Source organism: Lissotriton helveticus, chromosome 9 (genome assembly GCF_964261635.1).
Source record: "Lissotriton helveticus chromosome 9, aLisHel1.1, whole genome shotgun sequence".
Taxonomy (NCBI): domain Eukaryota; kingdom Metazoa; phylum Chordata; class Amphibia; order Caudata; family Salamandridae; genus Lissotriton; species Lissotriton helveticus.
Genome location: NC_136070.1, coordinates 12,841,040 through 12,856,750, shown reverse-complemented (window position 1 = coordinate 12,856,750; position 15,711 = coordinate 12,841,040). Strand labels below are relative to the sequence as shown.

Genomic DNA, 15,711 nt, shown 5'->3' with positions numbered 1-15,711 from the left:
ACTGGGTTCTGTCACTCTAGGGATTGGCTGTCTCTCCTAGGATTGGGTTCTCTTACTCTTCACTGGGTTCTGTCACTCTTTGGATCCGCTGTCTCTCTTAGGATTGGGTTCTCTTACTCTTCACTGGGTTCTGTCACTCTAGGGATTGGCTGTCTCTCCTAGGATTGGGTTCTCTTACTGTTTACTGGGTTCTGTCACTCTAGGGATTAGCTGTCTCTCCCAGGATTGGGTTCTCTTACTGTTTACTGGGTTCTGTCACTCTAGGGATTGGCTGTCTCTCCCAGGATTGGGTTCTCTTACTCTTTAGTGGGTTCTGTCACTCTTTGGATCGGCGGTCTCTCTTAGGATTGGGTTCTCTTACTGTTTACTGGGTTCTGTCACTCTAGGGATTGGCTGTCTCTCCTAGGATTGGGTTCTCTTACTGTTTACTGGGTTCTGTCACTCTAGGGATTGGGTTCTCTTACTCTTTACTGGGTTCTGTCACTCTAGGGATTGGCTGTCTCTCCTAGGATTGGGTTCTCTTACTGTTTACTGGGTTCTGTCACTCTAGGGATTGGCTGTCTCTCCCAGGATTGGGTTCTCTTACTGTTTACTGGGTTCTGTCACTCTGGAGACTGGCTGTCTCTCCTAGGATTGGGTTCTCTTACTCTTCACTGGGTTCTGTCACTCTGGAGACTGGCTGTCTCTCTTAGGATTGGGTTCTCTTACTCTTTACTGGATTCTGTCACTCTAGGGATTGGCTGTCTCTCCTAGGATTGGGTTCTCTTACTCTTCACTGGGTTCTGTCACTCTGGGGATTGGCTGTCTCTCCTAGGATTGGGTTCTCTTACTCTTTACTGGGTTCTGTCACTCTAGGGATTGGCTGTCTCTCCTAGGATTGGGTTCTCTTACTGTTTACTGGGTTCTGTTACTCTAGGGATTGGCTGTCTCTCATAGGATTGGGTTCTCTTACTGTTTACTGGGTTCTGTTACTCTAGGGATTGGCTGTCTCTCCTAGGATTGGGTTCTCTTACTGTTTACTGGGTTCTGTTACTCTAGGGATTGGCTGTCTCTACTAGGATTGGGTTCTCTTACTCTTCACTGGGTTCTGTCACTCTGGGGATTGGCTGTCTCTCCTAGGATTGGGATCTCTTACTCTTTACTGGGTTCTGTCACTCTAGGGATTGGCTGTCTCTCCTAGGATTGGGTTCTCTTACTCTTTACTGGGTTCTGTCACTCTAGGGATTGGCTGTCTCTCCTAGGATTGGGTTCTCTTACTCTTTACTGGGTTCTGTCACTCTAGGGATTGGCTGTCTCTCCTAGGATTGGGTTCTCTTACTCTTTACTGGGTTCTGTCACTCTAGGGATTGGCTGTCTCTCCTAGGATTGGGTTCTCTTACTGTTTACTGGGTTCTGTCACTCTAGGGATTGGCTGTCTCTCCCAGGATTGGGTTCTCTTACTGTTTACTGGGTTCTGTCACTCTGGAGACTGGCTGTCTCTCCTAGGATTGGGTTCTCTTACTCTTTACTGGGTTCTGTCACTCTGGAGACTGGCTGCCTCTACTAGGATTGGGTTCTCTTACTGTTTACTGGGTTCTGTCACTCGAGGGATTGGCTGTCTCTCCCAGGATTGGGTTCTCTTACTGTTTACTGGGTTCTGTCACTCTGGAGACTGGCTGTCTCTCCTAGGATTGGGTTCTCTTACTCTTTACTGGGTTCTGTCACTCTAGGGATTGGCTGTCTCTCCCAGGATTGGGTTCTCTTACTCTTTAGTGGGTTCTGTCACTCTTTGGATCGGCGGTCTCTCTTAGGATTGGGTTCTCTTACTGTTTACTGGGTTCTGTCACTCTGGGGATTGGCTGTCTCTCCCAGGATTGGGTTCTCTTACTGTTTACTGGGTTCTGTCACTCTGGAGACTGGCTGTCTCTCCTAGGATTGGGTTCTCTTACTCTTTACTGGGTTCTGTCACTCTGGGGATTGGCTGTCTCTCTTGGGATTGGCTTCTCTTACTCTTTACTGGGTTCTGTCACTCTTTGGATTGGCTGTCTCTCCTAGGATTGGGTTCTCTTACTCTTTACTGGGTTCTGTCACTCTGGGGATTGGCTGTCTCTCCTAGGATTGGGTTCTCTTACTCTTCACTGGGTTCTGTCACTCATTGGATTGGCTGTCTCTCCTAGGATAGGGTTCTCTTACTCTTTACTGGGTTCTGTCACTCTTTGGATTGGCTGTCTCTCTTAGGATTGGGTTCTCTTACTGTTTACTGGGTTCTGTCACTCTGGGGATTGGCTGTCTCTCCCAGGATTGGGTTCTCTTACTGTTTACTGGGTTCTGTCACTCTGGAGACTGGCTGTCTCTCCTAGGATTGGGTTCTCTTACTCTTTACTGGGTTCTGTCACTCTGGGGATTGGCTGTCTCTCTTGGGATTGGCTTCTCTTACTCTTTACTGGGTTCTGTCACTCTTTGGATTGGCTGTCTCTCCTAGGATTGGGTTCTCTTACTCTTTACTGGGTTCTGTCACTCTGGGGATTGGCTGTCTCTCCTAGGATTGGGTTCTCTTACTCTTCACTGGGTTCTGTCACTCATTGGATTGGCTGTCTCTCCCAGGATTGGGTTCTCTTACTCTGCACTGGGTTCTGTCACTCTAGGGATTGGCTGTCACTCTTAGGATTGGGTTCTCTTACTCTTTACTGGGTTCCGTCACTCTTTGGATTGGCTGCCTCTCTTAGGATTGGGTTCTCTTACTCTTTACTGGGTTCTGTCACTCTGGGGATTGGCTGTCTCTCCTAGGATTGGGATCTCTTACTCTTTACTGGGTTCTGTCACTCTAGGGATTGGCTGTCTCTCCTAGGATTGGGTTCTCTTACTCTTTACTGGATCCTGTCACTCTAGGGATCGGCTGTCTCTCCCAGGATTGGGTTCTCTTACTCTTTACTGGGTTCTGTCACTCTGGGGATTGGCTGTCTCTCCTAGGATTGGGTTATCTTACTCTTTACTGGGTTCTGTCACTCTTTGGATCGGCTGTCTCTCCTAGGATTGGCTTCTCTTACTCTTTACTGGGTTCTGTCACTCTGGGGATTGGCTGTCTCTCCTAGGATTGGGTTCTCTTACTCTTCACTGGGTTCTGTCACTCATTGGATTGGCTGTCTCTCCCAGGATTGGGTTCTCTTACTCTGCACTGGGTTCTGTCACTCTAGGGATTGGCTGTCACTCTTAGGATTGGGTTCTCTTACTCCGCACTGGGTTCTGTCACTCTGGGGATTGGCTGTCACTCTTAGGATTGGGTCACTCTGGGGATTGGCTGTCTCTTAGGATTGGCTTCTCTTACTCTTTACTGGGTTCAGTCACTCTTTGGATCGGCTGTCTCTCCTAGGATTGGGTTCTCTTACTCTTTACTGGGTTCTGCCACTCTGGGGATTGGCTGTCTCTCATAGGATTGGGTTCTCTTACTCTGTACTGGGTTCTGTCACTCTGGGGATTGGCTGTCTCTCCTAGGATTGGGTTCTCTTACTCTTTACTGGGTTCTGTCACTCTTTGGATTGGCTGTCTCTCCTAGGATTGGGTTCTCTTACTCTTTACTGGGTTCTGTCACTCTGGGGATTGGCTGTCTCTCCTAGGATTGGGTTATCTTACTCTTTACTGGGTTCTGTCACTCTTTGGATCGGCTGTCTCTCCTAGGATTGGCTTCTCTTACTCTTTACTGGGTTCTGTCACTCTTTGGATTGGCTGTCTCTCCTCGGATTGGGTTCTCTTACTCTTTACTGGGTTCTGTCACTCTTTGGATTGGCTGTCTCTCTTAGGATTGGGTTCTCTTACTCTTTACTGGATTCTGTCACTCTAGGGATTGGCTGTCTCTCCTAGGATTGGGTTCTCTTACTCTTCACTGGGTTCTGTCACTCTTTGGATTGGCTGTCTCTCTTAGGACTGGGTTCTCTTACTCTTTACTGGATTCTGTCACTCTAGGGATTGGCTGTCTCTCCTAGGATTGGGTTCTCTTACTCTTCACTGGGTTCTGTCACTCTTTGGATTGGCTGCCTCTCTTAGGATTGGGTTCTCTTACTCTTCACTGGGTTCTGTCACTCATTGGATTGGCTGTCTCTCCTAGGATTGGGTTCTCTTACTCTTTACTGGGTTCTGTCACTCTAGGGATTGGCTGTCTCTCATAGGATTGGGTTCTCTTACTCTGTACTGGGTTCTGTCACTCTGGGGATTGGCTGTCTCTCCTAGGATTGGGTTCTCTTACTCTTTACTGGGTTATGTCACTCTTTGGATTGGCTGTCTCTACTAGGATTGGGTTCTCTTACTCTTTACTGGGTTCTGTCACTCTGGGGATTGGCTGTCTCTCCTAGGATTGGGTTCTCTTACTCTTTACTGGGTTCTGTCACTCTGGGGATTGGCGGTCTCTCCTAGGATTGGGTTCTCTTACTCTTTACTGGGTTCTGTCACTCTGGGGATTGGCTGTCTCTCTTGGGATTGGGTTCTCTTACTCTTTGCTGGGTTCTGTCACTCTTTGGATTGGCTGTCTCTCCTCGGATTGGGTTCTCTTACTCTTTACTGGATTCTGTCACTCTAGGGATTGGCTGTCTCTCCTAGGATTGGGTTCTCTTACTCTTCACTGGGTTCTGTCACTCTTTGGATTGGCTGTCTCTCTTAGGATTGGGTTCTCTTACTCTTTACTGGATTCTGTCACTCTAGGGATTGGCTGTCTCTCCTAGGATTGGGTTCTCTTACTCTTCACTGGGTTCTGTCACTCTAGGGATTGGCTGTCTCTCTTGGGATTGGGTTATCTTACTCTTTGCTGGGTTCTGTCACTCTGGGGATTGGCTGTCTCTCTTAGGATTGGGTTCTCTTACTCTTTACTGGGTTCTGTCACTCTTTGGATTGGCTGTCTCTCTTAGGATTGGGTTCTCTTACTCTTTACTGGATTCTGTCACTCTAGGGATTGGCTGTCTCTCCTAGGATTGGGTTCTCTTACTCTTTACTGGGTTCTGTCACTCTAGGGATTGGCTGTCTCTCTTAGGATTGGGTTCTCTTACTCTTTACTGGATTCTGTCACTCTAGGGATTGGCTGTCTCTCCTAGGATTGGGTTCTCTTACTCATTACTGGATTCTGTCACTCTAGGGATTGGCTGTCTCTCCTAGGATTGGGTTCTCTTACTCTTCACTGGGTTCTGTCACTCTTTGGATTGGCTGTCTCTCCTAGGATTGGGTTCTCTTACTCTTCACTGGGTTCTGTCACTCTAGGGATTGGCTGTCTCTCTTAGGATTGGGTTCTCTTACTCTTTACTGGGTTCTGTCACTCTAGGGGTTGGCTGCCTCTCCTAGGATTGGTTTCTCTTACTCTTTACTGGATTCTGTCACTCTAGGGATTGGCTGTCCTAGGATTGGGTTCTCTTACTCTTCACTGGGTTCTGTCACTCTTTGGATTGGCTGCCTCTCTTAGGATTGGGTTCTCTTACTCTTCACTGGGTTCTGTCACTCATTGGATTGGCTGTCTCTCCTAGGATTGGGTTCTCTTACTCTTTACTGGGTTCTGTCACTCTGGGGATTGGCTGTCTCTCTTAGGATTGGGTTCTCTTACTCTGTACTGGGTTCTGTCACTCCAGGGATTGGCTGTCTCTCCTAGGATTGGGTTCTCTTACTCTTTACTGGGTTCTGTCACTCTAGGGATTGGCTGTCTCTCCCAGGATTGGGTTCTCTTACTCTTTACTGGGTTCTGTCACTCTGGAGACTGGCGGTCTCTGCCAGGATTGAAGCAGGGTCCAGTTTTACCATTTGAATGCCTTAGGCCAATTCTGCCCCACTCCTGAAGCATGAGACCCTCATATGGCCCCGCCAGCCAGCATATAGGTATCTGTTAAATTGACCATACTGTTTTCAAATATTTATAAACACAGTAGGCCCTACGCCTCACTGATAAAATCACAATACATCTCCTCTGACACCAGCCAGCCCCAGCTCCGTCTTCTCTCACTGAGCCCCCACTCCTTCGTTGTACCCGGAGTGCGGTTCTCTCCTCACGAACACTGACCACAGAAACAGGGAGCATCTCGAGCTAAGGGGAACACACGGGGTCCACTGGGGTGGGGGCCAGGTGCCAGCTTTCACTTTCTTCAATATTATTGTATTTTTGGTAGCTTTAGTTAACTAAAAGACAAGCTACAAGCCGTGAGAATATGACCTTTACCTTTTGTAATCTTCTGCTTTCCTATAAAAATTCGGGGAAGTGACGCACATCCTTTCTGATAAATGTACACATTATGATATGATTGACAGCTAACACCTGTCATGTGATGAACTTGTGGTCAAGCTCTCCCTCATTAAATCTGTATAAAAGAGCTGCCACAGTCCACTCGACGGACCACCTTGCACCGTGAATCCACTTGAGTCACGTGCTCCGTGATCCCCTGTTAACGTTCTCATTTCTATAATTTTTGACACGGTTGTGCTTTATTCATTGTACTCTGAAACGTATTTCTATCATTGCATTATTAAGATTTTAAGCCTCATAGAATTTGCATGGTTTTACTCACTATTTTAAAATATGTCTCTAACACTTGTTCTTTGATAAAACCAAGTAGCTTTATAATTAAGTGACATTATTGTTTGGAATTGTGTCTCCAAATAACTTGTAAACAATCTTGATTCAGTTCCTGCCTCTCACACGTGTATTTCCTTATTTTAGATAGGACAACCCGGCACAAATTAAGCTGTTGTAAAAAAAACACCCTTTAACATCTGGCGTCCAATCTTGTTAAAACCACCCTTAAACAGGATTGGGCTTTCTTACTCTGCACTGGGTCCTTAATGAAGAACATAGAAACCTTCTCAGGAGTCCCACTGATACTTGGTCCTTTTAAACCAACAAAGAAGAAATTCGCACAGAAGCTGAAATATAAAAAGAATGCATTTATTCACCTCAGATGAGGGAGACTACGTCACACAGAAGTCTATCAACTGAATGAGGCAGTCTGAGGAGTACAGAAAACAGAGGCCTTATATATGCTTAGGGTTACATAGTCCGCATAAGACCAAGGGGCAGTCCTGGCTCGTGTAAGCATGCAAAATGACTAATATGGGCATGCAAGATCTGCTTGCTCAACAAAGTGGGAGGAGAGTTACTACTCCATACAGCAGCAAAAATAGCCTGACAGTTATACTAGAGAGGCAGGTGCATTCTACTAGCTAGGCCCTTCTGAGCATGTGCGAAGGTGGAAGATGCTAAATATAGTTAGTTTCTAGGCAGAATACAAGAGCAGTCAACCCTGAGGGAGGACGGAGCACATGGTGAGCACGTGGCAGCACATGGCAAACAAGATGGCTGCCAGAAATACAAAATGGCTTTCAGCTCATGCTAACAAATCCCTGCAATATTTAACATGAAGTTCTAAGGACTTGATTCTTTTATGATTGGGTTCTGTGACAGGAAGCACTGTTCTCCCTTTTAAACCCCTTCTCTCTCTCTCTCTCACAGTTTGCACCAGTCATTGTCGCAGGAGGTGATTCTGAAGGAACAGTTCCAGGTCGCCATTCACACCTACGAGGAAGCCCTGAAGAACCGTGAGCAGGTGGCGCTAATCACCCAGAAGCAGAACGAGGCGCTATCAGCACAGGCCCAGCAGGTGGTGTGCGAGAGTGCCACCCTTCACGTGAGGCTGCAGCAAGCAGAGTCAGCAGCACAGGCAGCGGAAGAGAAGGTGCAGAGGTAAGTGGCCTCGGAACAATCGGGACGTCGAACTCACTGAGTGCAAGGATTGACTGCTGTACCCCTGGCGGGGGAGGGAGGGAGGGAGGGAGGGGGCGGGGGAGGGGGATGGAGAGAGAGATTCCTGCTGAACCCAAAGGAACTATCACTCCCTGCATGCAAGGATCGACTGCTGTACTACTGCTGAGGAACTCTGGTAGAGAGCCTCCTGCTCGGGGAAGGTAGAGGAAGAATCCATCCTTGCAAGCGCAGAGCAAATGGCAATTCCTCAGGACTGAAGAAAGTGGTATCGTCTAGTCAGCGGGTGGAAGACAGGTTAGTGTCGGGGGTAATCCAATCTCAAATAAAACCTAAATATGGTGTACCTTATAAAATGCCGACACAAGTCGGTGTCTCCCAGGCCTCCTCAAGTAAAGGCAGAGAGAACCCTCATTTAGCGCCTGTGCCGTAGGTACGGGTGCAGCGAAGGTCCTACCCCCTCTCGGCCGGCTCCCTATCACTTGTTGACAGACTAGGCAAGAGACATGTCGATCTCTGACTTCTTAGGGCTACCAGGGATCACCGTCTCCACGGTTCACCACCAAAGTCTTCAACTAGACAATTAGCCTCACTTATTGAAACATGCTTTAGAGAACTACTTGGTCTTTTTCGGCTTCTTGTCCGATGCGCTGCACACAAGGTGCGAGTCGTACACAGTACCTTGAATGGGGGGGATTCGTCACGGACGTTGCGGTGAAGAGCCAAGCGTCACACGTGGCGGTGTCCTCCTCTTGTGTTGCGAGCTACGGCTCGTAGGGGCTCAAGGTCGCGTTACTCATGGGGACGGTGCTTTGTTGATGCGGGGGCACTTCGTTGCGGCATACGCGCCGTACCTGGAGAGCGGGCGCCCTTTTGCAGATCCCTCAGCGTGGTGCGAGGCAGCAGTACTCTCCGGATGGACCAGCCGTACCCAGCCGCTCTACGCGCCTCAGTCTATCACAACAGCGGCAGGGGGTGCATCCAGCAGGACGATGCGAAGGGAGGCCCAAAAGTGGAGTCTGTTCCTTGCGTTGCGAGCTACGGCTCGTAGGGGGCAGAAGTCACGTTGCTCGGGCCTGACAGGTCCGTTCCTTTACGTTGCGAGCTACGGCTCGTAGGGGGCAGAAGTCGCGTTGCTCGGGCCAGACAGTTGGGCACGGGTCTGTCAGAGTGCGCAGTGAGTTTTCACGAGACGCACACAGCTCCTCCTTCAGCGCTGCGGGGAAAGCGGCGCTCTCAGCAACTTCTCTCCAGGTTGTTGAAGTCCACTGGTCCTGGGACTTCGTTTAGGGGCAAGCTCACTCACAAGCCTTTGGAGATCTTTTTAGAAGCACAAGTTGATTAAAGTCTTTTCAGTCTTTTCTTCTCCTCTCGCAGCAAGGCAACCACTGGAGGCCAATCCCCCAGGTCAGGGACAGTACTGGTCTAATCTTTGCTGTGTGTTATTGGGCGGCCGACATAGCAATAATGCACTGATTAGAATAAGGCATTGTGTTGCTATCCGTTTTGGATCAAAGGATCTTCACAAAATATACCGTAATTGGGAATAGAGACGTTGCCTCAAGAAAAATGATTTAATAAGCTGATATTTTCACTTGCCGGCCCCCATCTTCATTGTGAGAGGAATTCCCGTTAATTAATACAGTGCTCCATTAAAACATCAATTTTGGTCCCCTGGGAAATGAAAGTTTTATATCTGGAAAGGTCCTGAGGAAGGTGGTCCTAACAGCTTTAACCGCACCAAAACGTGTGTCGACCTAGTGCCGAGTCTCATGCTTTGCATTGAGATTCTGTTCTTGGCAGAGACTCTCTCTTGTCATAGACAAACTCTACAGTGTACAGATATTGTATGAGTGTAGTTTATGAGAGATTGGATGAAGTGGTATGATTGAAGTATGATTGTTTCTGTCTAATTTAATCCAGGGGTGTTTTGCTACATATGTTTGTTATGCAAACTAATTTCATATTTGATTCGCAATGATCATGGTTTAAAAAGAAATGTACCAATGATTGTATGTATTAACGATTATTTATGATGGTGTTTTTACTAAACACTCAAAGAAATAATATGATAAAAAAAGAAAAAATATTTTTGATAAAAAGAAATTAAATGTTTTGATAAAATAAAAAAAACTATGAGATGATCCTTTTTATCACTGGTGTACTTTTGAAGTGAACTAAAAAACACAGGAACTATGTCGGATGTAAAGGTATGATGGTCTGTGAGGGATATATTTGTATTGTTGTATGCATCTTTTTCCCCTCTTTTCCCTGACCTATAATTATTGTAGAGGGGGTCCCCTTGTTCTTGCTTCAGGGACAGTACTCCTCCTTGCAGCTTTCCCAGTTCCTTCTCGTCGGGCAGAGGTTCTTCTTGTTTCAAGCAGGATCTGATTTCTTAGGAGCAGGGCTCCAATATTTATACTACAAATCTTTTGTTCTTTCAGACCAGGGGGCATTTGCCTAGTTCAGTCCAGTTCTTGAGCACTTTGTGGACATGCTTCTAACTTCTTCTTTCAGGGTGCAGGGCAGAGACATCAGACGCTCCACAGGAGGTGGAGCCAGCATTGTGGTGGCAGAGCACAGCCCTATTCAGAGTCAAGGGGCACTCCCCCCACCCATCCTGGTTTAATCTTACTATTCACAACCTGGCTGCACAGCCTGTCTCCTGGAATTCCCCAGCCCTGTCACTCACAGAAACCAGACAGCAGATACACATCCTCGCAGAGGTGGGCTGAAATGGTTTTGCAAGCAAATACCAACTTTCTAAAAGTGGTATTTGCAAACATAGAATATTAAAATAAACTTTGCTAAAAGATGTATTTTATTATGCTGAGTTCAGGCATACTAAACTCGAATTTCTACCATGTTCCCTGAGTCTGTTAGGAATGTAGGATGTAACAATTCTAACAGCCCATTCTGGCCTATGAGAACAGGTAGCCTTACAATAGTGAAAAACGAAAATGGCTGTAATTCACTATTAGGACATGCCACACACATCAGGGCATGTCCTACCTTATACTTACAATGCACCCTGCCATTGGGCCTACCATAAGGGTGACTAATATGAAGTTAAGGGAAGGTTTAGGGACTTCCAAGGGGGTGCCCTTGCCCAGTCAGCATGACAGTACCAGACTGCACGCAGATTCTGGAATGACGGACCTTAGATACATTTTACTAGGCTGCTTCTGTGGGTGGCACAGCCAGTGCTACAGGCCCACTGGCAGTATTTGGATTTACAAGCCCTGGCACTCCTGGTGCACTTTACTGGGGTCTGACAGTAAACCAAATAAGCCAATCATGGAATCCAATCACCATATACATTTTATACAGGGAGAGCATATGCACTTTAGCACTGGTCAGCAGTGGTAAAGTGCCCAGAGTCATTAAACCAACAAAAACAGGTCAGAGAGGATATTGGAGGAAGGCAAACAGTTCAGGGATGACCCTGCAGAGAGGGCCAAGTCCAACAAGTACTGATAACATTCTGGTCTTAATCCTTTTATCCTGCATTGGGAGTGTGGCTACTCCTCTCCAGTGATGCGAGTGCAGCTTGGGAGGTTGAGAGTTATTCTGGCTGCTGGGTTGTGAATTGTCTGCAGCCTTCGGGTGAGTTTTTTGTTGATCCCGGCATAGAAGGTGTTCCTATCATCTAGGTTGCCTGTGACCAGGACGTGCGTGACGGTTTTCTTGGTGCCGATTGAAACCTTCCTCCGCGTCTTCAGGGTATGGAAGCATGAGGCGGTGATGGCCTTGACTTGCGGGTCATGTTGAGTTTGCCGTCGAAGATCCTGAGGTTCTTGGCGGGAGTGGTGGGGGTGGCTGTCGGTCCTCGCTCTGTTGGCCACGAGCTGGAGCCCCGCGGTGATGTGCTTTTCCTGAAGATCACGGTTCTGGGCGTCCTGCTGTTCAGCTTCAGACATTTGGTGTAGGCGGCGATGTCAGTGCTGCAGGCGTTGAACTCGAGCCGGGTACTGAGCGTCTTGTCCATGAGGGGGAGAATGAGCCGCGAGTCGTCGTGTGCGAGAGGACGTTGATATCCTGAGAGCGGATGATGCTGGCGAGACGGGTCATGTATGCGTTGAAGAGGGTCGGGCTCAGGGAGGGTCCCTGCGGAACCCCCTGACGAGGTCGTGGGCGTCCGAGGTGTGCGGTGCCCGTCAGGAGGGAGCAGATCCGTCCGAGTGCGTGTCCTTGGATTCCGATGTCATGTAGGCGTTGGATCAGGATGGGGTGACTGACACCTGAGCACGTGTTCGGGCACGTGGACATGCAGGTGTACACGCACACACTCACCTTCTGTAAGGGCACCGATATCAAGGCTCCTAACCAGACACGCTGCACACGCGTGTGTACAGGCATGGGTAGGATGCACTGTTGAGACAGATATGCACATGTCCAGGTGTGCACACATGTGCCCGCAGCTGTCTTCCTCCTTTACACGGACCTGTGCATCAACCTGTGTCTGTAGCAAGTGCACACAGTGACTTCTTCCAGAAGGGAAGCACCTTCATGAACTGAGCTACAAGCTGCTGCCATGTGTGACCCTCAGCCACCCGCCTCCCCGGGAATGCCTCCTTGACAAGACCCTCTGCTCACTGGGTGGAGGAGGTGGGCGGGGGTCTCACTAGCCCCCAGCTCTGTGCAAACACTCCCTGTGCGGAGCTGACTGTCTAATCTGTTTGCAGATTGTATTATAGACATGTATGGAGGGCTGTTCCCAGGGCCTTTCAATGGAAGGGCCAGCAGGGTATACCACAGGAAGCTGCCCCTGCCCCCCTCCCACGTACCTTTAGAGGGAGGGGCCTGGCCTCTGGCACCCTTGTCCCTGTACCTTTATAAGAAGGGCCCCGCCCCCTGTCCTTGGTCCCTTTATAAGAAGGGCCCGCCTCCTGTCCTCTGTCCCTTTATAAGAAGGGCCCCGCCCCCTGTCCTTGGTCCCTTTATAAGAAGGGCCCGCCTCCTGTCCTCTGTATCTTTATAAGAAGGCCCCGCCTCCTGTCCTCTGTCCCTTTATAAGAACGGCCCCGCCACCTGTCCTCTGTATCCTTTATAAGAAGGGCCCGCCTCCTGTCCTCTGTCCCTTTATAAGAAGGGCCCCGCCTCCTGTCCTCTGTATCCTTTATGAGAAGGGCCCCGCCTCCTGTCCTCTGTCCCTTTATAAGAAGGGCACCGCCTCCTGTCCTCTGTCCCTTTATAAGAAGGGCCCCGCCTCCTGTCCTCTGTCCCTTTATCAGAAGGGCCCGCCTCCTGTCCTCTGTATCTTTATCAGAAGGGCCCGCCTCCTGTCCTCTGTATCTTTATAAGAAGGGCCCCGCCTCCTGTCCTCTGTCCCTTTATAAGAAGGGCCCGCCTCCTGTCCTCTATCTTTATCAGAAGGGCCCGCCTCCTGTCCTCTGTATCTTTATCAGAAGGGCCCCGCCTCCTGTCCTCTGTATCTTTATAAGAAGGGCCCCGCCTCCTGTCCTCTGTCCCTTTATAAGAAGGGCCCGCCTCCTGTCCTCTGTATCTTTATCAGAAGGGCCCGCCTCCTGTCCTCTGTATCTTTATAAGAAGGGCCCCGCCCCTGTCCTCTGTCCCTTTATAAGAAGGGCCCGCCTCCTGTCCTCTGTATCTTTAGAAGAAGGGCCCCTCCTCCTGTCCTTTGTATCTTTATAAGAAGGGCCCCGCCCCTGTCCTCTGTCCCTTTATAAGAAGGGCCCGCCTCCTGTCCTCTGTATCTTTAGAAGAAGGGCCCCTCCTCCTGTCCTTTGTATCTTTATAAGAAGGGCCCCGCCCCTGTCCTCTGTCCCTTTATAAGAAGGGCCCCGCCTCCTGTCCTCTGTATCTTTGTAAGAAGGGCTTGCCTCCTGTCCTCTGTCCCTTTATAAGAAGGGCCCCGCCTCCTGTCCTCTGTCCCTTTATAAGAAGGGCCCCGCCTCCTGTCCTCTGTATCTTTATAGGAAGGGCCCCGCCTCCTGTCCTCTGTATCTTTATAAGAAGGGCCCCGCCTCCTGTCCTCTGTCCCTTTATAAGAAGGGCCCGCCTCCTGTCCTCTGTATCTTTAGAAGAAGGGCCCCTCCTCCTGTCCTTTGTATCTTTATAAGAAGGGCCCCACCCCTGTCCTCTGTCCCTTTATAAGAAGGGCCCCGCCTCCTGTCCTCTGTATCTTTATAAGAAGGGCTTGCCTCCTGTCCTCTGTCCCTTTATAAGAAGGGCCCGCCTCCTGTCCTCTGTATCTTTATAAGAAGGGCCCCGCCTCCTGTCCTCTGTCCCTTTATAAGAAGGGCCCGCCTCCTGTCCTCTGTATCTTTATAAGAAGGGCCCCGCCTCCTGTCCTCTGTCCCTTTATAAGAAGGGCCCGCCTCCTGTCCTCTGTATCTTTATAAGAAGGGCCCCGCCTCCTGTCCTCTGTCCCTTTATAAGAAGGGCCCCGCCTCCTGTCCTCTGTCCCTTTATAAGAAGGGCCCACCTCCTGTCCTCTGTCCCTTTATAAGAAGGGCCCCGCCTCCTGTCCTCTGTATCTTTATAAGAAGGGCCCCGCCTCCTGTCCTCTGTATCTTTATAAGAAGGGCCCCGCCTCCTGTCCTCTGTCCCTTTATAAGAAGGGCCCGCCTCCTGTCCTCTGTATCTTTATAAGGAGGGCCCCGCCTCCTGTCCTCTGTATTTTTATAAGAAGGACCCCGCCTCCTGTCCTCTGTCCCTTTATAAGAAGGGCCCCGCCTCCTGTCCTCTGTCCCTTTATAAGAAGGGCCCCGCCTCCTGTCCTCTGTATCTTTATCAGAAGGGCCCGCCTCCTGTCCTCTGTATCTTTATCAGAAGGGCCCGCCTCCTGTCCTCTGTATCTTTATAATAAGGGCCCCGCCTCCTTTCCTCTGTATCTTTATAAGAACGGCCCCGCCTCCTGTCCTCCGTCCCTTTATAAGAAGGGCCCGCCTCCTGTCCTCTGTATCCTTTATAGGAAGGGCCCCGCCTCCTGTCCTCTGTCCCTTTATAAGAAGGGCCCGCCTCCTGTCCTCGTTACCTTTAAAAGAAGGGCCCGCCTCCTGTCCTTTGTATCTTTATAAGGTCCCCGCCCCCTGTCCTCTGTATCTTTATAAGGAGGGCCCCGCCTCCTGTCCTCTGTCCCTTTATAAGAAGGGCCCCGCCTCCTGTCCTCCGTCCCTTTATAAGAAGGGCCCCGCCTCCTGTCCTCTGTATCCTTTATAGGAAGGGCCCCGCCTCCTGTCCTCTGTCCCTTTATAAGGAGGGCCCCGCCTCCTGTCCTCTGTCCCTTTATAAGAAGGGCCCCGCCTCCTGTCCTCCGTCCCTTTATAAGAAGGGCCCCGCCTCCTGTCCTCTGTATCCTTTATAAGAAGGGCCCCGCCTCCTGTCCTCTGTATCTTTATAAGAAGGGCCCGCCTCCTGTCCTCTGTATCTTTATAAGAAGGGCCCCGCCTCCTGTCCTCGTTACCTTTAAAAGAAGGGCCCGCCTCCTGTCCTTTGTATCTTTATAAGGTCCCCGCCCCCTGTCCTCTGTCTCTTTATAAGAAGGGCCCCGCGTCCTGTCCTCTGTATCCTTTGTAAGAAGGGCCCCGCCTCCTGTCCTCTGTATCTTTATAAGAAGGGCCCGCCTCCTGTCCTCGTTACCTTTATAAGAAGGGCCCCGCCTCCTGTCCTCTGTATCTTTATAAGAAGGGCCCGCCTCCTGTCCTCTGTCCCTTTATAAGAAGGGCCCGCCTCCTGTACTCTGTATCTTTATAAGAAGGGCCCGCCTCCTGTCCTCTGTCCCTTTATAAGAAGGGCCCGCCTCCTGTCCTCTGTATCTTTATAAGAAGGGCCCGCCCCCTGTCCTCTGTCTCTTTATAAGAAGGGCCCCGCCTCCTGTCCTCGTTACCTTTATAAGAAGGGCCCCGCCTCCTGTCCTCGTTACCTTTATAAGAAGGGCCCGCCCCCTGTCCTCTGTCCCTTTATAAGAAGGGCCCGCGTCCTGTTCTTTGTCGCTTTATAAGAAGGGCCCCGCCTCCTGTCCTTTGTATCTTTATAAGGTCCCC

The 15,711-nt window shown here is 49.7% G+C and overlaps 1 protein-coding gene across 2 annotated transcripts in view; it reads left to right on the top strand.

Moving 5' to 3' along the window:
• Window positions 1–15,711, top strand: part of MIPOL1 (mirror-image polydactyly 1) — a 680,101-nt gene that overhangs the window by 615,381 nt on the left and 49,009 nt on the right. The window contains exons 13-14 of one of the 2 annotated variants that reach the window (XR_013600818.1): window positions 7,451–8,759; window positions 8,825–9,805. Coding sequence is in view for 1 of the 2 variants with exons in the window: in XM_078659355.1 (XP_078515481.1) it covers window positions 7,451–7,681 (231 nt within the window). In the remaining variant the exon portion in view is untranslated. Of the gene's footprint in view, window positions 1–7,450; window positions 8,760–8,824; window positions 9,806–15,711 lie in introns of those variants that run through there. The other variant, XM_078659355.1, reaches the window with a different exon arrangement.